The sequence below is a fragment of the Muntiacus reevesi genome, chromosome 1 (assembly GCF_963930625.1).
Source record: "Muntiacus reevesi chromosome 1, mMunRee1.1, whole genome shotgun sequence".
NCBI lineage: Eukaryota > Metazoa > Chordata > Mammalia > Artiodactyla > Cervidae > Muntiacus > Muntiacus reevesi.
In genome coordinates this window covers 229,467,875-229,494,685 of record NC_089249.1, presented here as the reverse complement: position 1 = coordinate 229,494,685, position 26,811 = coordinate 229,467,875, and the positions used below count along the sequence as shown (strand labels likewise).

Sequence of the window (26,811 nt, the reverse complement as noted above, 5' to 3'; positions counted from 1 at the left end):
GCAGCATTAACTAAAATTCCAAAAATTAAGTTAAAAAAACTACAATAGGGGATTTGGTAAGTACATTTTGTACATTCACAGGATGGACCACTATGCATTCATTAAGAATAATATTTTTGAAGCATGTTTAATGGTACAAGTCATAAAATTAAGCGAAAACCACAAGATTTAAGACTACAATCTTTATTTTGCAAAAAGTATGTACATATATGTATGCAAAGAAGATCATATGAGTACTCATGTATATATAATCATGAATACATATTTATATACCTCTATATGTCTATAATAAGTAAATATGTCTAACCAGGAAGGTTAACATACTTGTAGACAGAAAAACAGGAACAGAAGGGTTAAGTACTTCTCCAAGGCTGCATAGCTAATAAATGGCAAAGTCACATTTCAAACACAGGTCATGTGACTCTTAGACATTAAGCAATAGATACTACCTACCAAATTCATAAACAAAGTACCATAGTATTTGGATTACATTATTTGGAATATTTGACTAGTTGGTGATCAGTTTTCACAATAGATACCAAATAAAGATATCCTAATAAAGATAGTAAAGTTAAAATGATGTTGATATATTTTATTATCCAATGATGTGCTTTAAATAAAGTAAATCTTTAACATCATATCCAATAACACTGAGCCATGTACTGTGTTTTTTAATACAGCTTCTTTAATACGTAATTACAGACAAAGATGTCATTCTAGATCAAAGCCAACAGATAAATGTATACTATCAGTTTTCAAATGATTTGAAAGGTAACTGCTCATACAAGAAAGAGCTTGTTGCAAGCACAAGAAATTATTACATATTTTTAGATACATACACCTGCAGTTGTAAGGATAGTTAAAACCATTACAAATTCTGAAATTTATTAAAAACAGTATTTAGATGCTAATATGTCTATTTTATAAAAGCAACGGTCTCATACACCATTACACATATTACAAAGATAAATACAGATTACATCTATTATGTAACATTTTAAAAATCCAAGATAAGGATTTCCAATTTTCTCCCATTCATTCTCCAATATTTACTGAAGTCTTGTTTTATACAAACTACTATGAGAATATAAAAATATGGTAGAAGAAATGTCAAAGACACCAACAACTGTCACAAAAAGCCTCCAAGAGAAATAAATGGTCAAACTATATGCATTAAAGAGAGCGAAATCACTTCCAGCCCCAGTACTCTAAGAAGACTTTGTAGAATCTGAGCTAGGCTTTGAAGGCTGCATAGAATTGCACAGGTGGTCAGACATGTAGCTGGGGAGTAAGGGAATGAAATTAAAAAATGGACTTGAAGATGCATTTAAAAAGTGACGAATGATCCACTCTCAAAAATAAAAGGTCCTTTGTACATTGTTAGTAGAAGCATAAATGATGAAGTGCCTGTGGGACACTGTCTGGCAGTTCTTCAAAAATTAAACACAGAATTACCAAATGACCTACAAATTCCACTTCTGTGTATACACCTAAGAAGACTGAAATATACATGTTCATACAAAAGTTTGTACACAGACATTCATAGTTGCATTAAGCATAGTAAACAAAAAGTGGAAACAACCCATATGTTAACCAGTAAACTGATAAACAAAATAATAATATCCATACAATGGAATTTTATTCAGCCAAGTTCATGTGCTTAGCATGAACAAAGTCAGATGCAAAAAGTTACATATTGTACAAACTTGTTTATATGAAATGTCCAGCACAGGCAAACCCAGAGACAGAAAGATTATTAGTGGTTTCCTGAAGAGCTGGCAAAAGAGGAATGGGAATGATCATAACAGTATATACTATGAAATTATTACCACAATAAGTTAACATCTATCATCTCACACAATTACAATTTTTTTCCTAGTTAGAATTCACTTAAATTTTTAAACATAGTTTTAGACATTTTATATTTAGCTTCTGACCCAAAAGATCAAATTTTAAATATCTGTAACACTTGTGGGGAAAATCTTAAGTTCCCAGAATGAGTTATATATAACTAGACATATAAATGACTTGAATACATTTGTGCCAAAAGGTACTCAATTCTCATACTTTTCTGTCCTACCCTCTGTAAAATCTTCATTGTCTCAGGATTTCCATGGTGGTCCAGGGGGGTTAGGAATCCACCGGCCAAGGCAGAGGACACGGGTTCAATCCCTGGTTGGGGAACTAGGATACCACATGCTGAGGGGCAACTGAGCCCATGCGCTGCAACTGCTGGGCCCGAGTGCTCCCACTACTGAAGCCCTCACACCCTGGAGCCTGTGCCCCACAGCAAGGGAAGCCGCCAGTGCACCACACCTGGAGGGCAGCCCCTACCTGCCACAACGAGAGAAAGACCAGGTGAAGCAACAGGGTCTGTGTGCTGCATTGAAGACCCAGCGCAGACAATTTTTTTTAAACTTAAATAAAAAAAACAAAAGCCTGTCTTAACATGAGATCAGTAAAAGGATAAAATATCCAGTTATGCCCATTACTTTGGGACTATTTGGAGGACTGCTTTTGGCAGTTCATAAATATCTTACTTGACAAACCTGCTGAAGCACATACTGTTGCAATGCAAATTGCAACAGCATTACCTCAAAATGTATCTGGCCAGTCAAGATGGAAACCATTTTCAGAAACATGGAAATGTTAATTAAGACCAATACCATAAATGAAAAAAACAAAAGACCAATACCATATGTTTAACATAAAGGCTCAATGATGTAACACCAAAAACTGTCTAAATAATAGATAAGTTCAAAGTAATGATATATCTAATGAAATTAGTCTTCATTATGCAAATGATGAAGAAGAAACACACAGTGTATGGATCACATACAGCTAAAGGATCACAGAAATTTCTTTATTGCCTAAAGATAGTTAGAAACCTCACCCCTATCCAGCAGCTACACTAAGCAGCAAACATAATACATCAACCTACAGCGGTATTGTTTTTAGTAATGGCAAAAAAGTTTATTTCAAGTCTTAACATGGCAGATTTCTTTTGTGTGTGTGTTTTATTTTTTTTATTTATTTTTATTAGTTGGAGGCTAATTACTTTACAATATTGTAGTGGTTTTTGCCATGCATTGACATGAATCAGCCATGGATTTACATGTGTTCCCCATCCCGATCCCCGCTCCCGCATCCCTCCCCACATGGCAGATTTCTTTTCCAACTTCTGATTAGGTACAAAAATAAAAGGTGGAAGAAAAAGGATGTGAGAAAATCTGGCCCACAAAAAACTACATGCTTTTTCCTTACATATAGGTTTTTCTCCTTATGGGCATCTCTGGTGGTTCAGACAGTAAAGAATCTGCCTGCAATGCAGGAGACCTGGGTTCAATCCCTGGGTCTGGAAGATCCCCTGGAAAAGGAAATGACAACCCACTCCAGTAGTCTTGCCTGGAGAAATCTATGGACAGAGGAGCCTGGCAGGCTACAGTCCATGGGGTCACAAAGAGTCGGATACAACTCATCGACTAACACTGTGACAACACTATCTCATCTAAAATGCTAAAGACAAACTCTTGAGGTCTTCCTCATCAAAAGTCTTTTTTATCCTTCCCTTTTTCTAAAAAATATGTCCAGTTTTTAGCTTCATCTAGAATTTAAACAACTCTAGTACTCTTGCCTGGGAAATCTCAGGAGAGCCTGGCAGGCTACATACAGTCCATGGGTTGCAAACAGTTGGACACAACTGAGCAACTAAACAGCAAGAAGAGAAAAGAGTGGAATAAACATTTTGTTCCATATAACATTTCAAAAATAAGCCACTGGATGGCAATAGTTACTAGCAAGAATAACCACAGACTCAGCTATTATCACCTAAAATAAAACCCAGCAACGCTGGTCAAAATCTAATTAGAAAAAAAACCATTAATTAGCCTAAGCTACGATTTGGCCAAAACTCGCTTCCACCAAAAAAACAAACAACAACAAAAAAATACAATTTCTATCAAGTAAAGTAAGTAGTACTAAAATTAACACCTTCAATAATATTAATATGGTTTAAGTCATATGACAGCAAAATAAAATCTCACCTGTACATTTGTTACCTTCTCTAAGGCTACATTTCTGGAAATAGTGAGGGCTAGTTAATAGAGAAAACAGGTTAGTAAAAAACATTCTATCATAAAACATGTACATAACATTTCTATTTCTATATTCTCTAGCTATATGGTCATATCATGCAAAAAGCAAATAAAGAATACCAACAAATGCCTTTTCACTTATAAACTAATTATTAAATTTTTATTTTTAACATGTTAAATACATTTGTTTTTTGAGTTACGTACTGAAATATTAGTAGTCACAAATATTGCTTCTGGGAATCCTTAAGAACAATCATCAATCCCATGAATTCCCACCAGAGCTATGAGAAAGCTCAATGGAAGGGGCTAAATCTTTATTTTTCACTAACTCTTCTTACAAATCTTTAAAACTAAAGCTTCCTTAAGATATTCAGATTTGATCATTAAAAATGAAAAGCTAAATAAAACATTTAAACATCCAAAATATTATATATATGTTTAAATGTATTTGCTATTACTTCTCTCTTGTTTAGTTTGTATCTGGAGAGATAAACATGTCTTACCTTTTCCCACCCAAAGTAAGCCCTCAACTAAGCCAGAATCACACCAATTTTAGAATGCAGGTGGCTTAATTCTTGTTTCTACTTGGAGCAGCAAAAAGGATGGGTCAGCATTCCCAGAGATAATTATTGAAGGACACAGTAATTCCTTTTTGCAAAAAAGGTGGTACTCCAAACAGTCACATTCACCACAAACATGCTCCAAGATCCATTCAAAAGGAAAAGGTAATACAGTTGCAATTTGAGACCAAATAATGACAAATTTAGCAAAGAGTTTTGCTAATACTGTAAGGCCCAATATAATCAGCAACACTGGAAATAATGGAATGAAAAGGCCATCCACCCTGCCACAAAAACTTTAGATCCACAGTCCTCTTCTCAAAAAAACATGAATGTTATCTTGGGATTTCTGAAGTTAATTAACTTCAATAAGCACAAGAGAGAACCATCAGGTTTTTCCTAATTCTCAGTTAAAGCTGAAGAAAATTAACTCCACTTTTGTGATGATTGTTGTTATTTAGTTGCTCAGTCGTGTCCAACTCTCTGCAACCCCATGGACCTGCCAGGCAAGAACATTGGAATGAATTGCCACTTCCTTCTCTGGGGGATCTTTCCCACCCAGAGATCGAACCAGAGGCTCCTGCTGCATCTCCTGCATTGCAGGCAGATAGTACTCCACTCCAGTCAACCACAAAAACTTCATTTCTAAACCATAGCTTTAATACTGAATCTATTATTTTTTAAATTTTCTAAACATGGGAGAAAGGAAAGGAAATAATAGCTGCCATTAAGTGCATTTTCCATATATTATTCCACTCAATCATCTTTACTACTCAATGAAGTAGATTAACATCTTCATTTTAACTGAAATTCAGAGAAGGTAAAGAGACTTACCCAAGATGACATAACCATGTGCAGATCTGAAGCCATGTACTTCAGACTCCAAAGCTCACACCCTTTTCACCAGACTAAACTGTATTAAGCGGCTGTTCTAAACAATGCAGTATGACTAAAACAATTATATACTAACCAAATACGTACTAAACAGAGAATCTACAAGCATCATAATGTCAAAGTTTAACAATAAGAGCAATGTCAGGAAAAACATCTTTAAATGTAATAGATTATCAAGCCACAAACTCCTCTCTGCTAGAGTTCTTAGAGAGACAGACAAAGCATGCTTTTATTTAATTATTTCTGGTAGCTACAACTACATTATTTCTAACAAACAAATATATAACAAAATTTGTGCTACAATAGGTTTTTTAAAAAAGAGAAGATTGCTCACATACTCATTAGGAAAGTCACAAGGAATGAAGAACCTGGCAATTAAGTCCAAGAAAATCTTAATGTTGAAAGTAGAAACATTATATCTGCCCTATCATAATAAATGGGTAAGACTGAGGCTAGGGAAAAGTCCTGGCTTCTGCTCATTACCCTAAATAAAAAATAAGCATCAAACACTCCAAAGAAATACTTGATTTGAGTAAGTTAAAAAGAGCCTCAAACACCCATAAACCTCCAATTCATACCAATAATGGGAGGAGAACATAATGGCTAAGAGCAAGGAGCCTTAAAACACTAGCCAACTGTTGACAGTGCCATCTTAGGTTAGCTAACTCGTTTTATTGCTCTTAGCCTCATTTTCCTCAGCTTATAAAATAAGGATAATAGTAGTAACCACATCACAGGGTTATTGATGATTAAGCAAGACACTATATCTAAAATTGCACAGCAGTACTTACTTAACACATGGTAATCACTCAACAAGTATTAGCTGTTATTATTACTATTAATATTACCATTTTTATTATTAAGGTCAGTTTATCTCTTACTCTCTACTCCACAAAAATATAAAATCCATTAGATTGTCTCAGGCTAACAAGTAATCTGAGCATATTAAACACTATACATATATATTCAAGATACATTGGCTTATTAAATCCAACATTTAATAAGTACCTACTATGTGCCAGACATTCTACTACATACAGGGAACATAAAAATAAATGACATGATTCCTGCTCCTAAGACAGATAATCAAATAAATAGAGTAAAGTACTAAAGATGCTGTATTACAGGGAGTTATATATGGACAACATGGGAACACAGAAGGAGGAAGAAATGGTCAGTTCCAGCTGGGGTAGTAATAAAGGAAATCAGAGTTGATGATCTGGAACAACGAAGTATCCAATAGGATGGGGAAGAGGGCCACTGTAACAGCTGCAGAGTAGTAGTTATAAGCATGGGTTTTATATTCCAAGAAACCTGACTCAAACCCTGGCTCCATTATTACTAGATGTACAACTTTGTGCATGTTATATAAGGTCTCTAAGCTTCAGTTTCCTCATCTATAAACTGGGAATATCACTTTCTTTATATGATAGTTGCAAAGTTTATTTTAGAATATAAAGGTAAGCATTTAGTTCAGTGGACAATAAAAACACAGCATGTAGTAGCTATTATCCTGATACTAGAAGCCAAAGCAGTGAAGTAATTTACTCAGGACTTTTAATAGCTTGAAATGTTCAGAGAACTACGGCAATTTGGTATGGCTTAAATATAAAAAGCAAATAAAGGAGGATACGGCAAGGAAAGAAACAGAAACCAAATTCTAAATAACCTGGTATGCCATACTAAGGAATTTGATTTATCCTTTATCTAAGGAACAGGAAGGCTTTTTGCCAAAGGAGTGACATGACTGAACTGGCATTAGACAATTTACTGTGATAGCAAGGTAGAGAAGAATTAGAGGTTTAATCATAGAGGTACTGAACAGATAGAGCCAGGTATTACTACAGTAAGCACAAGTGAAAAATGATGGTTTGATTTACAGCAAAGCAATGAGAATACAGAGAAAGAAACAAACAAGATGTTAAGAAATAAACTACAGGATTCTGTGCCTGTTTGGATACATGTGGTAAGAAACAGCAGATGCAGTCCCAAGTTTCTAACTACACTGACTAGTTTCAGGGCAATGCAATTTACAGAGTGGGGGGGCAGGGTAGAGGGGAAAGCGATGAGTTCAGTTTTAGGACTTGAATCTGAGATATTTATGGAACATACATACAGTAGGCAGTAGGAAATGCTCTTAGACTACTAAAATAGGTAAAAGAGGGAAGCCACACAGGTATTTAAGAGAAGAAAGCTCCTATGAGAGTGAAGTACAAATGCCAAAAGCACTGGAGCAGAACATGCTTGGAGAGTTTATAGAACATAATGCAGTAGTTGTGGTTTTGCTCAAATGTCTTATGCTAATGAAATTTGTATCCTTTCATTTTAAATCCTGCCCCTTTAAACTTGTCACTTAAAGCCCATCAAACTCCTGAAAACACCCAAACATCAACCTTTATAGTGATCACCCAACTAACACAGGGCAATGATCCCTACACTGAGGTAAGGATTTTAGGCTGTCACAAGACTAGGAAAATATTAAATGAGGTTATGTAATTAAGGTACACATGCCTTGAACAAACACTCAGATATAATCTGTTACTATGTAAAAGTAGTTTAGAAGGGGAAATATACTTTGTATAAATAATTTACCTTGTTTTCACATTTCTCTGAAATGTGCATGTTCCTGAAAAGCCTGATGTCTTTAAGGGTAGGCACCACATTTTTTCATCTTTGTAATCTAATCCTAAACCCCAGAACAAAGCTTAACAAATAGCAGGTTCTAGTTAAATTATTGTGGAATCTGCAATACCAATCAGAATTCTTAAACAGAGTGCCAAGGGTTCTAATAGATAAAATTTTATTATGTAAGATATGAGTTCATGAAAGAGGCCCTACCCCAAACTAAACATTACTTTTCCTCAGTAGAGACTGAGAACATGCTTTTAACAGATTAACAAGGAGATAATACACAGTAGTAAATACTTTTGATGATATATTTTTATATTATTCAAAATTTTGTTGGGGAAGGGGTGGTAATAGGTCAAATCCATGCTCCTGATTTAAGCATAGCCTTAAATAATAATATTTTCAAACCAAAAGAAAATAAACTTTCCTTTGTTAACTTGTCAGTCAAGTCCCAATCACATCAGGTACTAAAAGAGTATACATTCTCACTATTCAGAGACAAACTAACTAGTAAATTAGCCTAATTGGGACCATTTGGGCAGTAATATCTAAGATTTGTTTGTGTAATAACACAGGTGATAACACTGGCTTGGGTGTCAAGCTAATAGTATGTTACTCAAATACTGAATTCATACCTCTTAAACAACTGTCAGAAGATACCAGATGCAAACACTCTAATTGCCAAGTTTTACATTTTATTCCATTTACCTGTTTATTATTCTGGAAAAAGAAATTCTGTCCATATTCCTCTTGCAGGCTATATACAGTCCACATCAGATGCACTTAGACTACAACTATTCAAACTAACCACCTCCTTCCTCTTCAAGTTTGTCTCCTCTCAAATATATACCCAGTGTCTTTCTGGGAAGGGATGCATAAAAAGACATTGCAACAACTTGTTCTTCTGATAGCTTGCAAACACAGGTTTAATTATAAGAGTTCCCAACATCCACCTTCAGTGTATACAAGAGGAGCAGAAATTTCAAGAGATGAACATTATTAATGGAGAAGGGGTGGGTTTTGTGTGTGACCACAAATTCTGTAGCATAAAAAACACCCTCTATTAAGCCTCTTCTGAAGACTAGATAAAGAACAAGAACATATCTAGTAACCCAAAAAGGCCAAAAGAATCTCGAAAAAAGAATAAAGTGGAATACATACAGAACAGTGGAATAAAACAGAAATAACATTCCAAAAATAAACCATCATATTTAAAGTCAAACAAATTTTGAAAAGGGTGCTAAGACACTTCAATGGAGAAAGAAATGTCTTCTCAACAAATGGTGCTGGGACAATTAGATATCTACATTCAAAAGAATGAGGTTAGACCTCTATCTCACATCTTCTGTAAGATCTCAAAATGGGACTCATCTGGTGATTCAGTGGTTTAAGCATCTACCTGCCAATGCAGGGGACACAGGTTCCATCTCTGCTGTGGGAAGATTCCAGATGCCATGGGGCAACTAAGCCTGTGCACCACAACTACTAAGCCCGCACTCTAGAGCCCCTGTACCACAACTACCAAAGCCCATGAGACCTAGAGCCTATGCTCTCTGCAAGAAAAGCAGCCACTGCAATGAAAAGCTGTGCACCACAAGTACAGAGGAGCCCGTGCTCCTCAAAACTAGAGAAAGTGCACACATAGCAACAAAGACCCAGCAGTGCCCAAAATAAATAATTCCTTCAAATCTCAAAATGGATCAAAGATCTAAGTGTAAGAGCTTAAAGTATAAAACTCTTAGAAGAAAAGAAGAAAACAAGAGTAAATCTTTATAACTCAGAATTATGCAATGGTCTCTTAGACATGACACCAAACACGCAAGCAACAAAAGAAAAAATAGGTAAATATAAAAACTGGGTCCAACCAAAGATTTTAAATTTAATGGCAAAATCAAGAAAGTGAAAAGACAGCTGACAGAATGGGAGAAAATATTTCAAAATCACGCATCTGATAAGGGACAGTATCCAGAATACATGGGGTTTTTTCCCCTAAAAACAAACAAACATAATTCAACAATAAAAAGATAATCCAACCAAGAAATGGGGAAAAGATCTGAAAAAACACTTCTCCAAAGACATACAAATAGACAACAAGCATATGAAAAGATGCAACTTCACTAGTCACTGGGGAAATGCAAATCAAAGTCACAATAATCTCCATACCCACTAGGATGGCTATTAAAAAAATGTTAACAAAGATGTGGAGAAATTGGAACCTTTACATACTGTTGGTGGGAATGTAAAGTCATGAAGTTGCTATAGAAAACAGCCTGGTAGCTTCTCAGAAAATAAAACAGTTATGGTATGATCAAGCTTCCACTCCAAGGTATACACTCAAGGAAAATGAAAAGATATCATCATAAAAAACTTGCATACCAATGTTCATAGTATCATAATTTATAACAGTCAAAAGATGGAAATAATCCAAACATCATCAACCAATGAACAAAATGTTGTACATCCACAACATTTCAATTTAGTACTGGCACATGATAAAGTGAAAGTGAAAGTCACTCAGTCGTGTCCAACTCTTTGCGACTCCATGGACTGTATGTAGTTCATGGAATTCTCCAGGCGATCTTTCCAACCCAGGGATCAAACCCAGATCTCTAACATTGCAGGCGGATTCTTCCGAGATCAGACGAGATCAGGTGCATTCAGGGTGGTATAGCCGTAAACTGCAGGTGGATTCTTTACCAGCTGAGCCACCAGGAAAACTCGATACGTGATACAACATGTAGAAATCTTGAAAACAATATAATAAGTGAAAGACGTGAACACAAAAAAATCACATATTGTTTGATTCCATTTATACGAAATTCCCAGACCAGACAAATCCAGACAGATAGAAAATAGATTAGTGAGTACCACAAGCTGCAAGGACAGCAGAATGGGAAATGACTGCTAATGGGTACAAGGTTTTGTTTGGGGTGATGAAAATGTTTTAAAATAGATAATGGTGAAGGTTGTACAATTCTGTTAATATATTTAAAAACAACTGAAATTGTACAATTTAAAGAATGAATTCTATATTATGTGAATTCTATTTCAATTTTTTCAACTTTAGGAATGTGAATTTGAAAAATACTTTTGAAATTTGTTAAATTTCCTATCTTGATAAATGCACTGTGGTTATGTAAGAGAATGCCTTTGTTGTTAGGAAAGGTATATTAAAGAATTTAAGGGTAAAAAAGGCATGATGTATGCAACTCACTTTCAAGTTATGCAGAAAATAAATCTGAGAGAGAGACAGAGGATACAGGAATGGGATAAAATGAACACAATTGGTCTATCTGGACAAAGGTTATATGGGAGGAGTTCTTTATACTATTCTTGCAACTTTCCAGTAAGTTTGAAATTATAATAAAAAGTAGCAAAAAAGAGAGGGAGAATATATCCTTGGAATCTGCTCTTTGATAATGATAGTTTGTGTCACATGTCACTGAATTTAGCAACTGTATATTTTTTAAAAGGCAAAATTAGAAATTTAGCAGAATAGGTAAACATGAGAAAAAAAAATCAATTAGAAGCTGATTAAGTGCTGCAAGTACAGTGTACCACTCAAGGTATCAACTGACATGGCCTTTACTTTCTGACTCGGATTTTATAAAATGCCTATGTGAAAACTTTAAAATTCTACATTATTAAAGAAAATACTACAGGTTTATTTATCTAGATTTAATACCAGATCGAGATAAGTTTTTCAAAACTGAACTCACCTCTAGTGATAAAAAGAATAAAAATTGTTCTTTCTAGCATTTAATCTGTATGTGAAGCATTGTGATCAATCACAAATTAGTTAATATGAGGACAAACTAGGGGAAAAAACCACCATATTAGAGAAACATCTACTTAGAGCACAGTATTCCACGATTCAATGGCTTTGGGAAGACATTAGTGAAAGCTCAGTCTTCGAGTGTTTCAAATATTTTCAAATGTTTTGTCAATCTCAAGCTTTTTGATTTGCTAATATCAACTGTGGTGAATCAATTAAGTAAGATCTGTACTCAAACTTGTTCTCATAAAGCAATCTATAGATTCAGTGCAATCCCTATCAAAATCCTATACAAAGAAAATACAGAAATACAAAGACCGATCCTAAAATTCACATGTAATCTTAAGGAAACGTGACTAGTCAAAACAATCTTGCTGCTGCTGCTGCTGCTAAGTCACTGCAGTCGTGTCCGACTCTGTGTGACCCCATAGCCAGCAGCCCACCAGGCTCCTCTGTCCCTGGGGTTCTCCAGACAAGAATACCGGAGTGGGTTGCCATTTCCTTCTCCAATGCATGCATGCATACTAAGTCACTTCAGTCACGTCCAACTCTGTGTGACCCTATGGACAGCAGCCCACCAGGCTCCTCTGTCTACAGGCTTCTCCAGGCAAGAATACTGGAGTGGGTTGCCATTTCCTTCTCCAAAAACAATCGTGATAAAGAACAAAGTTGGAGGACTAATGTTGCCTGATTTCAAAACTTAACTACAAAAACTACAGCAATCAATACAGTGCAATAATGGCATAAAGTCAGTCATAAAAATCAAAGAAATAGAACAGAAAGTCCAGAAAAAACCCTCCCCCATATGACCAATTAATTTCAACAAGGATGTCAGGGCCATTCAAAGGAGAAATTATAGTCATTTCAACAAATGGTGCAGGAAAAACTGGATATCCACAAGCTAAGGAATATAGTTAAGACTCTGATCTTACACCATATACAAAAATCAAGTCAAAATGGCTCAAAGATCTAAATGTAAGAACTAAAAGTTTAAAATTCTTAGAAGAAAACATGGGGGAAAAAAATCTTCAAGACATTGGATTTGGCAACAACTTTATGGATATGAAAGGGCTTCCCCAGTGGCTCAGGCGTAAAGAATCTGCCTGTAATGCAGGAGTTGCAGGTTCAATCCCTGGGTCGGGAAGATGCCCTGGAGGAGCATGGCAACCCACGCCAGTATTTTTGCCTGGAGAATTCCATGGGCAGTGGAGCCTGGCAGGCTACAGTCCATAGGGTCTCAAAGAGTAGCACACAACTGAGCAACTTTCACTTTCACTTCCCAGTTAGACTGGAAGACCTATGAAGGCCAAGATTCATGACTGTCTTTTTCACCACTGTTTATACCCAGTTGTTCTGCACAGTGCCTGACATACACTAGATGGTCAATAAATAGCTACTGAATGGAGAACAGTGTAAGTGAGATTAAAGCAACTTAGCACACAAGCACGTTTTGTGTGCTTAGCACACAAAAGCACAGACAGTAAGGGAAAAAATTAGATAAACTGAACATCTAAATTAAAACCTTTCTAAAAATACTTTTATTAATTTGGCTGTGTGGGATCCTAGTTGGGATGTGGGACCTATGATCTTTGCTGCAGCACGAAGGATCTTTTAGGTGCAGCACATGAACTTTTTAGTTGCAATATGTGGGATCCAGTTCCCCAATGGGAAATGAACTCAGGTCCCCTGCATTGGGAGCTCAGAGTCTTAGCCACTGGACTACCAGGGAAGTCCCTAAAATAAAACCTTCAATCCCTGGTTGCGGAACTAAGGATCCCACGTGCCGCTGGGCAACCAAGCTCCTGCACAGCAATTACGGAGCCTGAGTGCTCTGGAGATCGTATGCCAACTACAGCAGGCTTGCCCCAACAAAAGATCTTGCATGATGCAACAAATACCCCATGTGCCAAAACTAAGACTCAGTGCAGTCAAATAAATAATATTACAACTGTTTAAGCACAAAAGGACAACACAGTAAAAAGACAACCAATGGAATGTGAGAAATATGTGTAAATTATATATATATATATATATATATATGATATGATAAGGGATTAACATCCAAAGAACTTCTACAATTAATGAAGAAACAACTCAACTAAACATAAGCAAAGGAGGAATTTCCCTGTCAATCCAGTGGTTAGGACCCAGCACTTTCACTGTGGGGGTGGGTGGGAACTAAGATCCTACAAACTGCAAGATATGGTAAAAAAAAAGGCCAAAGGATTTGAATAGACATCTCACCAAAGAAGAGACACAAATGGTCAAGAAGCACATGAAAAGATGTTCAATATCACTAACTATTAGGGAAATACAAATCGAAACCACACCCATTAAGATGACTAGTCTCAAAATCAAAAACAAAACAGAAAACAAGAAGATTGGCTAGAATATGGAGAAATTGGAAAACTTGTGCTTTGCGAGTGGGAATGTAAAATGGTACAGCTGCTATGGAAAGCAGTATTGTGGTTCCTCAAAAACTTAAAAATAGAATTAACAGATGATCCAGCAATCCCACTTCTAGGTAGATACCAGAAAAGAATCAAAAGCAGGGACTCGAAAAGGTATTTCACATGTTCACAGCAGCATATTCACAAAAGCCAAAAGGTAGAGAAGCACTCCAAGTGTCCATCAACAGATGAATGAATAAACAAAAATGTTACATACATAACAACAGAATCGTATTCAGTTAAGTTTCACACAAGCTTCCCTCCTCACTCAGAGGGTAAAGAATTCGCCTGCAATGCAGAAGACTGGGTTTGATCCCTGGGTTGGGAAGATCCCTTGGAGGAGGGCATGGCAACCCACTCTAGTATTCTTTGCTTGGAGAATCCCCATGGACAGAGGAGACTGGTGGGCTACAGTCCATGGGGTCACAATGAGTCAGACACGATTCAAAGACTAAGCACAGTTCAAGTTTAACACATGATGCAAACATAGATGAACCCTGAAGACACTATGCTAGGTAAAATAAGCCAATCACCAAAAGTAGAAAAATTGAATAATATCACTTATTTGAGATATCTAGAGTAGACAGAGAAGGCAATGGCACCCCACTCCAGTGCTCTTGCCTGGAAAATCGCATGGGCAGAGGAGCCTGGTAGGCTGCAGTCCATGGGGTTGTGAAGAGTCGGACACGACTGAGCGACTTCACTTTCACTTTTCACTTTCATGCATTGGAGAAGGAAATGGCAGCCCACTCCAGTGTTCTTGCCTGGAGAATCCCAGGGACGGCAGAGCCTGGTGGGCTGCTGTCTATGGGGTCGCACAGAGTCGGACACGACTGAAGCGACTTAGCAGCAGCAGCAGAGTAGACAAAATCACAGAAAAGGAAGTTAATTGTGATTATTAAGGGGCTGGAGAAGGGAGGACAGGGCATTACTGCTTAATAGGTACAGAGTTTCAGTTTTGGAAGATGAAAAGGTTTTGGAGATGGCTAGTGGTAATGGTATGGAGAAGGCAATGGCACCCCACTCCAGTACTCTTGCCTGGAAAATCCCATAGACAGAGAAGCCTGGTGGGCTGCAGTCCATGGGGTGGCACAGAGTCGGACACGACTGAAGTGACTTAGCAGCAGCAACAGTAGTGGTAATGGTTACACAACAATGTGAAGGTACTTATAACCACTTTAAAATGGTTAAAATGGTAAATTTTTTATTTTTCTGGTAGTTGGGTGGTTAAGACTTCCTGCTTCCACCACAGGGGATGTGAGTTCCATCCCTGGTCTGAGAACTAAGATCCCACATGCTGCTCAGTGTGACAAAAAAAAAATAGGTAAATTTTTTGTTGCACATATTTTAACACAATTTTTTTTAGCTCTTTTCCTTCTTTGTCAAGTGTGTAAAAAGGAGTCCTCATTTTACAAACTCAAATCAGACAAGTATATGAGGGTATATAATTGGCATATTTATAAGCTGGATCCAACAAAAAACTCACTGCACACACAATCCAAAATACATTTGTCTGCATATTTACATAATAACTCATACAAAGTAAATACAAAGCTAATTCTCATCACTTTAGTTCAGTACATATGTGATATATGTACTGAAACATACACAAACATATTTAAAACAAAGGAAGTTTTTTTAACAAGAACATCAAAGGCAAGTTTTTTCAACTCAAGTACCAATTCATTACTTTCTGTAAATATACAGCAAGATTAATTTTAATGGTTCTGTTCAGTTTTAGTTAAGTTATGTGTATGCTACTGAAATATAGCCAAAGTTTTAGATTTTAATTTCCAAGGTAACAGTACTTGTGACTTTGTTGTTTAGTCACTAAGCTGTGCCCAACTCTTCTGCTACCTCAGGGACTGACTGTACACAGCCCACTGGGCTCCTCTCTCCATGGATTTCCCAGGCAAGAATACTAGAATGGGTTGCCATTTCCCACTTCCTTCTCCACAACTGGGGAAAAAAAATGTTAAAATGGTGAATTTTGTTATGCATGTTTTACCACAAATTAAAAAACTGTTCATAACCTAACTGTCCTCATCACATAGCATCGTAACAACTTAGTAAACTGCTCTCCTGTTCAGCTCTTTGGTTTCTAGGGCTAATCCCTGGGAGTTTACTTGCTTTTTTTTCAAAACTGCAAACTAATGCAGGTGAATCAAAACATTAGGATACAGTGGGATATCTACATAAAAACAAACAAACAAAAAAACTCATTTTTACTAACAAAAGCAGCATCCATTAAGGGGAAAACTTTGTGAGAACAGAAGGATATATAGTGGAGGAAGAGCATAATGTACTCTTTGAAAAACTGTTGCTAAATTTCAGCTTATCAAATAAAAAAGCTTTATATACAACTTTACTTTCCTCCCGGTTTAAGTAAAGTTGACCAGAAAAAAAGGTAAACCTGTCGACCATCATAAGGTAAATGATCTTCATTCACAAGAACTGTACACTGTAAGTAACTATAAGACAGCACACAGATTTTAATTTTTACACATTAAAACCAATGTTTCCTATAGTGGCAAAGGTGCAAAGTTGGGTATCTGCCTTTCTATATTGGTACTTTTAATATTTCTCTTAAAATGAATAATGAGAAGGCCTGAACTTTTCAAGTTTAAGAGCAATGACAAAATTACCTTAAAGTTGTGTTCCTCTGATCCCCAATGGTACACCTTTGACTGCCTCCTTAAAATACATTGATTCACACGGCAGTCATCAATTTCATTATATAATATAAAAGCTTTTCAACAAGGTCAACTACAGATTATATGCTAGTTTGAGACATGTGTTTCTTAAGTAAGTGTTAGTTGTTCAGTGGTGTCAGACTCTTTGTAACCCCATGGACTGTAGCCCGCCAGGCTCCTCTGTCTGTGGAATTCTCCAAACAGAATACTGGAGTGGGTTGCTATTTCCTTCTCCAAGGGATCTTCTCAAAAGGGACAAAACCTGGGTTTCCAGCATTGCAGGCAGATTCTTTATCATCCAAGCCACCAGGGAAGCTCATAGGCATTTCTTAAACAATTAATTATTAATAAATTCATGCATCAGAAGAGAAATAGCCAACAGGACAATACAGCAGTTAACTACAATAGGAGTCACGTGACCTATTTTCTACTATAAATTAGCTGTGTGATCCTGAGCAAGTTATTCAGATCAATGGTTCCCAGACTTTTGAGGCTTTACCCAGAGTCCTAACATGAACTTTCCAATTTGATATTTTGTCAAACACAGATATTTTAAAAATTAATTTTCATAACAGTAAAAAGGGCATTAAGTCAAAATAGAAAAAAGTGGGAAAAGAAAGCTTTATGAGAATTTCACTACATTGTCCTTACTTTTCTGATTTCATTATAGATCCATAAAACCTCAATAGAGATTAAGCAAGTAATTACTGGAGGCAGAGCACTGGTAACCAGAAACTTTGCCTAGTTCTTAATGTGAAATAGAATGAGTTCTGGATTCAAATCCTAGCTTTATCTATTTCTAGCTGTATAAATAACACTAACCATTTTTGTTGTTTTCTGAATTGATCATTCCTCTGAACCTACATTTATTCATCTATGAAAGTGTAGATAATACTCACCTCAAAGGGATGTTGAATGATTAAATAAAATAACCAAAGTATTTTATGTGTGTGTTAGTCACTCAAGTCATGTCTGATTCTTTGGGACCCCATGAACTGTGGCCCACCAGGCTCCTCTGTCCTTTGAATTACCCAGGCAAGAATACTGGAGTGAGTTGCATTCCCTTCTCCAGGGTATCTTCCTGACTCAGGGATCAAACCTGGGGTCTCCCACATTACAAGCAGATTCTTTACTGTCTGAGTCACCTGGGAAGCCCTTATATAATATGGTATTGGAATATAACAAGCATTCAATAAATGGTAGCAGTTACCTAAAAATGAGATGAGATAGGACTATCACCAAGATTCGGTGACTATATAGACGAGCAACAGGAGAGGAAAATTGTAAATAATAATGTCTAAGAAGATATATTGAAAGAGTTCATTTAAAGTGCATTGAAAAAAAGATAAAGAATTTATTTATTAAAACTTTGGTTCTGTAGGAAGGTAAATTTTGCCAAAAAAAAGGAGTAGACTCCTCATTTCTTTTTTTACTTGCCAACTCAAGACTAATACTAAAGCAATAGATTTTATTTATCTTATCTCATTGAATCAGAAGGCCAGAACTGATTTTCAGAGGTCATCATTCTAACACCTGATAGGCTCAGAAAAGAATGTGACTAAACTCATCTCCAAAGCTTCATTCTTAGCATGTTTTATCACTTTGATTAGATAAAAAGTCTAAATTTTTATCAAATTCACCATTTAAAAATCTCATGTGAATAGTATGTTATCTTTTGTATAACAATCAGTTCAATTCAGTTCAGTCACTCAGTCGTGTCCGACTCTTTGCAACCCCAAGAACCGACTCTTTGCGACCCCATGAACCACAGCATGCCAGGCCTCCCTGTCCATCACCAACTCCCGGAGGACATCACTGTATAACAATGGGAAAAATAAAACTACACATTTGTATTTCCATAAAGATATTCTGAAAGGACATCAAGACATTAAAAGTATAAAGGGCAGGTCAGGATCTTTTTACTCTGTTTGCCTTATTAGTCTTATGAACTATGCAAATATAAATCACCTATCAAAATATACTAAATAACCAAAAGAAAACCTCTACATACTTCAAGTTTCACAATAAGGTTTTCCTCTACCCATACCTAATCAACTCTGTTTTGACCCACCATTCATACAACCATACTCATCAATGAATCATTTTATGTAAAGTCTGAAGGCTTTATAGAATGAAACTTGTGCAAGGTTGGTACTCATGTAATATAAAAAATTTGCTATTGTCATAATATGTAATTTTTCTTTCAATTGACATTCTGATGTCTCCAAAATTTGCTCACTAGAATACAAAGGTACATTTCCTATTTTATCACTCTGTGTGTGTGTGTGTGTATGAGCTCAATCGTGTCCGACTCTTTGCAACCCCATGGACTGTAGCCCACCAGGCTCCTCTGTTCATTTGATTTTCCAAGCAAGAATACAGGAGTGGGTTGCCATTTCCTGTTCCAGGGGATCTTCCCAACCCAGGGACTGAACCTGAATCTCTTGCATGTTCTGCATTCATAGGTGGGTTCTTTACCACTGTGCCACCTGGAAAACCCTGTTTTATCACTACTGCTGATAATTTACGGAATATAGCCTTTCTACCTTTAACAAAGTCACCATAAAGGTTTTTTAGAAATTCATTTTCATGGGCAATAAATGAATTTTTCAAAAACAACATAGTATTTTAAAGTTTCCTAAAATTAAATTTATCATGGAAAATTTATAACAGGTTATAACAGGTTATAACAATTTATAACCTGTCAGTACCTACACTCTTTCCATTTCTCTCTTGTTCAGTTATGAACATAAGCCCTGAGATGTTATTAAAAGCAGTGACTCACCTTGTTTACCTGAACTTTGAATATAGAGTACTGATGACAAAATTGCCATCCCAGATAAGAGTGGGCCTCTAGACCAGTGGTTCTCAACCAGGGGTGATTTTGCCCCCAAAGACATCTGGCTTTGTCTAAGGTCATTTTGGGGCTTCCCTGGTGGCTCAGTAGTAAGTAAAGAATTGAACTGCCAAGCAGGAGACGCAGATTCAATCCCTGGATGGGGAAGATCCCTTGGAGAAGGAAATGGCAACCCACTCAAGTGTTCTTGCCTGGAAAATCCCATGGACAGGAGTCTGGCAGGCTACAGTCCCATGGAGTTGCAAAAAGAGATGAATACAACTTAGTGACTAAACAACAACAAAGGACATTTTTAGCTGTCACAATTAGTTGTGTTTTACCAGCATCCAGTGGGTAAAGGAGAGGGATGCTGCCAAAGTCAGGAGCACCCCTCACAACAAAGAATTAATATAGCTCCAAATTTTGATATGTTGTAGTTGAGAAACTTTGCTCCACACAGTAGACTGTAAATAACCCTAAAGGAAATGATCCATCTCCTATTAGAGAAAATCAGAAGGAACCTCTGTATGGCTTTTGCGTTTGACTTTTAACATAATTTTCAGGAAAAAAAAAAATTCCCTACAAAGTTTTTGCTATAATTTGCTATAAAATGTTAAACCCCCGCAAAAAAAAAAAAAAAATGTTAAACCCAATTTCCTTTTGATTTTACCTAATTGTAAATACAGCATTTGCCTCAGATAAAAAAGCTTCAGCAATGCTTTCTAATTAAAATGATTTCTAATTTCTAATGTTTTAAGTGTGTATGGGAACAGGTAAACGTATACGCATCGGCTTATATAGGCCTAGAAATTTTACTGAAAGGAAAACTGTAATACTCATTACCTCTGAGTGGGATCTGAAGGGTCAGTAGGGGTGAGGAGAACTTTTTACTTTTCATATTATGTCTATTATCTACACTGTTGAACTTTTAGTCATAAGATTATATTACTTTATTATTTTTTTAATTTTTAAAGGAAGATGTCATACACGTATACATACAGTATATACATACGTTCTTAACACAGAAAAATTAAAGGTCATAAACCTCACCAAAACCCTCTCTTTAGAATTTTATTTTCCTTTTACCTTACTTAAAAAAAAAAGATTACAAATCTAAAATTAACATTTAAAAATTAGTTTTTAAATAATTTTCAACCTGACTTCTATTCTGAAAAATGGGTACATTTCAAAAGAATCCAGGGCAAGTTCTGACTTTTCTGTTCAAGGACCTTGACAGCTAATGAACATGCTCAACATGCCTGAAGAAATACAAAACAAGTATCCACCCCAATGTTTAAAACAACAAGGATCAATTCTAATGTAAGAAATGTACAAAAAGATCCAAGCCACTTCTTCAAATTAAAAGGTCTTTTGACTTAGCCAGCAAGAGAAAGTACTTTGTTTTTTTTTCTCAGATGTAGGCTCTAAAAAAGAATAGAAAAGAGATCCTTAAAGTATTTATATCTTTGTATACCAAAGATATATATATATATATATATATATATATATATATATCTTTATATACTGCCTACTCAAAATCCTTCAGCTAATTCTAGAGCAAATGCTCTAAGCCTCCATATTTCTTATTCATTTCTCACCTAGGCCTGCCCCACTTGGGGAACAAGACAAAATTCACTCACAAACTCTTCTCTCTGAATGTCTACATTCTAAATATTTGATTCTAAAACATCTAGGTATGATGAAAATAAAAATTCTACTATTATTCATCAAATGTCAGTTGGGTGAGTATTTTTTGAAGAATATTACTTATGATCTTTCTACACTAAATGAAACTCAAAGGTAATAATAAGGGAGAAGACTATCATCTTGTCAGAGAGAAATGAGAAAATCCAAGAAATCTGCTTGAGGAAAAAAGGTCATTTCACTCACAAAGGCACAGACTATACCCTACCACACATTCAACATACACTAGATATTCCAGGAATTTCTTTTTTATATGATATGGATGAACAGGACATAAAAACAAAATTTCCTGTCTCCTCAGGTTAAGAAAGAATCTATATGCATATTAAGCATTATCTTAGGCTAGGCTCAAGTTTGTGGGTACTCCAGAAATCTCTATCCAAAAGTGATGTCTACCTATATATACTTAATATCTAAATCCCTTAAGCATAGAAAATTTAGAATAAGAGGTTCTCCTACCATTAGCCTAAGTGGCTGAAGGAATCGTGAATAATTTCTATGATAAAACCAAAGAAAATCACACAAAAGGTGTGAATTCTGCTCACACCTTTAACAGCCTGGTGTGGAGACTCCAAATGAAATAATCTGTGTGTCTGAACAAGTCTTGCAAAATTGGTTACTTCAAAAGCTCATTTCTCCAGCTATAACACACAAGCCCATAGAGTTAGTATGATAACTATGGAGTCTCACTAGCACTCTACCTCTGAAGAAATTTAAGACTATTACTGAAGTAAAAACAAATGTGTGATCTCTCACTTCATCAATGACAACTGTGCAAAAATGGTCCAGAAAATCAAGAACATCATCCTTCTATCACATTCAGACCAAAGCAAACTTTTTCAGTTTCTCTAACAAGTTTCAAAGAAAAACAGACTCTAATCTTTACTTCTAGGTAAAGAGTAACTATATTCTAGGTTCATTTCTCATCGACTTTCATTCAAAGTCTAAATGAAAGCCTTCCACAAGCCCAAGACTGGAAGTGCTCCAGAGACACTTTACGTTAACTGCCTACTCAAAATCCTGTACCACCTTGGCTTAGAAGTTATTTCTCTTATAGTGAAATTCATAGAGACATTCAAGGAACTGTCTCCTTTACAACCCACAAAGTTTATTCCAAGCAAAATACTGGGGTTAGAAAAAACTAAAAGAATTCCTGTTCCGATCAAGAATGGTTAAGACCGCACTAACAGTATTTTACAATCCACAAATACAGTTTCTCCTTATGCCTCTCAATACAACAGCCAGGATAGTTGTACATACAGAGAAGCCCCAGTACTTTAAGACCAAGATCAGAGGTTAAAATAATTGGCCATAGGGGATGAACCAGGCACCTTAGAATCAAAATAGAATATTCTAAGCTCTTAGAACAACAGTCACCACAGGACAGAATTATAACAAAGCCATAGTCAGGGGGAGAAAGTACAAACGTAAAATATCTCCTTTAGCCCTAGAGCCCAAAAGTTGATGCCTCCCAGTCTAGGCTGCCTAAACCTAAAAATGTCCAGTATGTGCCTAAGAGCTGAAAGGAACGAAGATGCTGATAACAAATTTCCCTCACTGCAAAAGGTATCCAAAGGGGACCTCATCTTCTCCAAGCCTAAAAATCTCCAGAGTTCAGCTATCCAGCTGTTGGGAAGCCCAAACAAGCACTGGAACCTTCTCTTCCTGTCTAACTTCACACAAAGTCCCAGGTGCAAGGACCCACGTGATTTTTCAGCGCAAAAGCAGAGCTCCTTAGTACTCACCTGTCTCAGACCAAACGGGAATTAAGAACCCTCCTTAAGCACACAAGTAAGGCATAACGCAAATAATGCCCAATCCTTCAACTCAGAGGAGACACACAGTACAGTGGCAATGCTCTTTACGCAAGCCAGCCCTCTCTGTCCGTCTCTCACCCTCACCCTCTCTCTGTCCCGCTCTCTCAGTACCAAGGGCAGGGACTCTGGCAAGACCCCGCCCCCACCCCCGTCGCCAAAGCGGGGTGGGCGGGAGGTGCCTGAGGAGTCCCGCTTCCCGCGCGAAGCTCAGAGACCAAAGGACTCCCTATTGTGGGTCTGTGGATGGTGACGGGAACCGGTCCGACTCGAGCCGAAGAGTAAGCCTAGGGCGCACTAGGCCCGCACAGCCGCCACTGCAGCCAGGGAGCCGATCGCTGACAGTGAACGACTCCATCTGGGCAGCGGGAAGGTGGCCCGAGCCTTGCGCCGGCCCAGAGAGAATTCGTGCCTCAAGCTGTGTGGAAAGCAGGGGTCCTAGAGCCGTACCTCGGACACCTCGTCCTCGTCGCTACCAGAGGCACCGCCTCCACCCCCGGTCCTCAGGACAGCAGCCGCCAACTTGAAATCCAGCGCCGCGTCCCCTCCGCCTGCACCACTGCTGCCGCCACCGACTCCCGAAGCCGGCCCGGCCTCCCCGAAGAGTCTCACAGTGCGGATTCCCAGCCCGACCCCTCCCGGCGGAGGCGGCTCCGAGGCCCCGGCTGGGGCGGATCGCGGAGCCACCGAGTCCAAGTCCTCCTCAAAGGAGGTGCCGCCGCCTCCGCCGTCGGTCAGCATGGTTCGCACGCGGAGCCGGAGACGCTGCCGAGTCACTCGCGGCCGCGGCCACCGCCGCCGCCGATCCCGGGAACGAGAGAAGCAGCAGGAGGAAGAAGCGTCTCCTTCCCCCCCGTCCCAGCAGCGCCACTAACTTCTCACTGCCTAACCTGCTGCCTCCCGCCCCCTACACTCGCCACTGGCTGCAGCTCCCCAGCGGCTGCAGATCATTGGTCAAGGCGACCCGTCGCTCAGACTCTTCGTCACGCGCTGCTCGCTGGCTCGCGGCCCTCAAGCTGCGTTGACCAGCGCAGCCCTAGGCGGTTGCGAACACCCGCCTCCTAGTCCCCACGCGCCGACTTCCGGTCTTTTTCTATGTCTATTGGCCAGTTTCTCTGACTATCGCCTCACGACCTTAAAGTGGATTAGTTGGCCTTGTGGTCAGTCACAGTGACCCCAGACAATGGGAAACTTCATTGGCGACATAAAGTGTCGGTCACTTTGTCACAGGACGTCGCGTGGTACAATTGGTCAGTAAGGATACCATTCATCCCGCCCCCATCTGAGGTGACGGGAAAGGGTTGGGGAATTTCCACTCTTGATTAAAATGACGGCTGAAGTGACGACCTGCAAGAATTGGTGAGATTTGGAGTGAATTCACCCAGGGTTTAGTAAGGCTCTTACGTCAAGTGTGCAAGAGGCACGGAGGTAACGCAGCTCCCACCTGTCGCTCTCCGCCAGGCGCCGAGAGTTGCTGCACGGGGATTGGAGGGAAGAAGCTATCAGTCTCAGATAGGCTCCACCTTCCTGCCAATCCCTGGTTGGAGAAGCGGTGCGTCAGTCACTAGAGAGGTCGCCTCCTCTGGGACAGGTGAGGGTGTATAAACTCAGCTTCAGGCTGTTTGGGTGGGAGTAGGGGATTAGGACGGGCGAGTGAGCGGGGACGTTCTGGCTGCGTGCCACTAGCCTTTCCGAGCGGAGCCTAGACCGCCGAGCTGAGGGAACCAAAGAGGCTGCTGAGGATGACCGCCGGGAGGCGATTCGGCCAGCCTGCCAGCCTGGACGTGGCTGGGCGCGGCTGTTCTACAACCTGCGGGCGGGGTCTTCCCGCGGGGCTACGTTCCCTTGCCTGTTGAAGGCGGCGGGCCTGAGGGCTGGACAGCGCCATGCCTCAGTACTGGGAACTGTCCCACGAAGGAGGGTGGGAAGGCCGTGACAGCGTGCGGAATCACATCGCGGGGCAGAACGCAATGGTTCAGAGTGCGTGCTCTGGCGCACTTTCGAGTTTTAGGGCCGCCACTTATTTGCTGTGTGACCTCCCGGCGTTAGTTGTTTAATCTCTGTGACTTTCATTTCGCTCGTCTGCAAAATGCGGATAATTTTAGTACCTCCCTGATTCACTTGTTATGAATAAATTGGTAACAACTTAAGGTGCTTAGCAGAGTGCCAAACTTATAGCAAAGACTCATTTTTTTAGTCACTTTTCCGGAGTCCTCTACCTACCCCTGGCAGCCAAACTAATTTTTGTCAGGTCTCTGTGATGCGAAACAAGGCTAGCTAAGAGGGTCTTCTCCCCTTAGCTCTAAGGAGCTCTCTCTTTACCTCTGTTATCTCTCTCTATCGCCTTTGTCAATAATGAGAGCTTTAAAAGTTTGAATGACGAGTATTCTTTGACCCAGAGAATGTCCATATGAGTTTAACCACGAGAGACTGGCTAAAAACAAAAGCTTTGGTATTGGCTACCCTCTTGCAGCTTTAACAAAGGGCTTTGTATATCTTGATTGTGTAATTTTTAATATTTCACCTTCCTTGAACTGAAATCTAAAAATTCTACCAAAAAATTACTTTGAAAATGACTTTTAAAATAAATTCTGCCAAACATTTATTTAAAGAGCATTTTGAAGATGGTGAACATTTGGTAAGTGCTTGCTTGGCATTTGGTAAATGCTTGGCATTCCACATGCCAAAAAGAGAATATTTTACAAGAAAAGAACATTTAAGGTAAATATTCCTTCTAGATAGTACATCGTAGAAAGTGGGGGGAAAGTACCTTTTCTAGAAAACTGTTTTGATGTAAAATGCCATGTACACTGGCTTTAGTTAGAATTTATGGAGCTTAATTACCTTATATCTTCAGTAGACATATGTGACTAGGTCACAACTCAAATTAATAGCACCAACAAATGAAACCCAGCACTGCCCAACCCACTTCAAAGCTGGATTATCCAGAATTGGTATGGCTACATCCTTAGGCAAAAACAGGTATTGACTAGTGCAACACTACAAAGGAACTGTTTGTCATTCTTACCACTAATACAAATATAATTCCTGATAAAGCTCCCTGAACAAACTCTTTAAATTCATTTAAACAAATGTAATGAATCTCAAGGACAGACAGAAAGAAAATCTGGATATATACATTTTCCCCAGTATATTTAAAAAAGAAAAATATACTCTCTACTTAGTTCCTAGCAACCTACCCTGAATATAACTGGGAAAATATGATTGAGCAGTGACCTTTGTTTCACCAGGAACTGTACCTGAGACACATGTTGTCAGTAGTTTGACAGTCAGTATTGGAGTTAGGACCTCTCAGTCTCCTAGATTTTGGTGACTACTATAAAGATTCTATATTAAATATAA

General features: G+C 38.2%; 1 protein-coding gene across 4 annotated transcripts in view; it reads right to left on the bottom strand.

Moving 5' to 3' along the window:
• ANKHD1 (ankyrin repeat and KH domain containing 1) overlaps positions 1–24,324 on the bottom strand; it is a 105,662-nt gene extending 81,338 nt beyond the window's left edge. For all 4 annotated transcript variants that reach the window (XM_065918694.1, XM_065918695.1, XM_065918696.1 and 1 more), the window contains exon 1: positions 23,899–24,324. In XM_065918694.1, coding sequence (XP_065774766.1) covers positions 23,899–24,189 — 291 coding nt within the window. In that variant the 5' untranslated portion in view covers positions 24,190–24,324. The remainder of the gene's footprint in view (positions 1–23,898) is intronic.
• Positions 24,325–26,811: the final 2,487 nt, after the last annotated feature.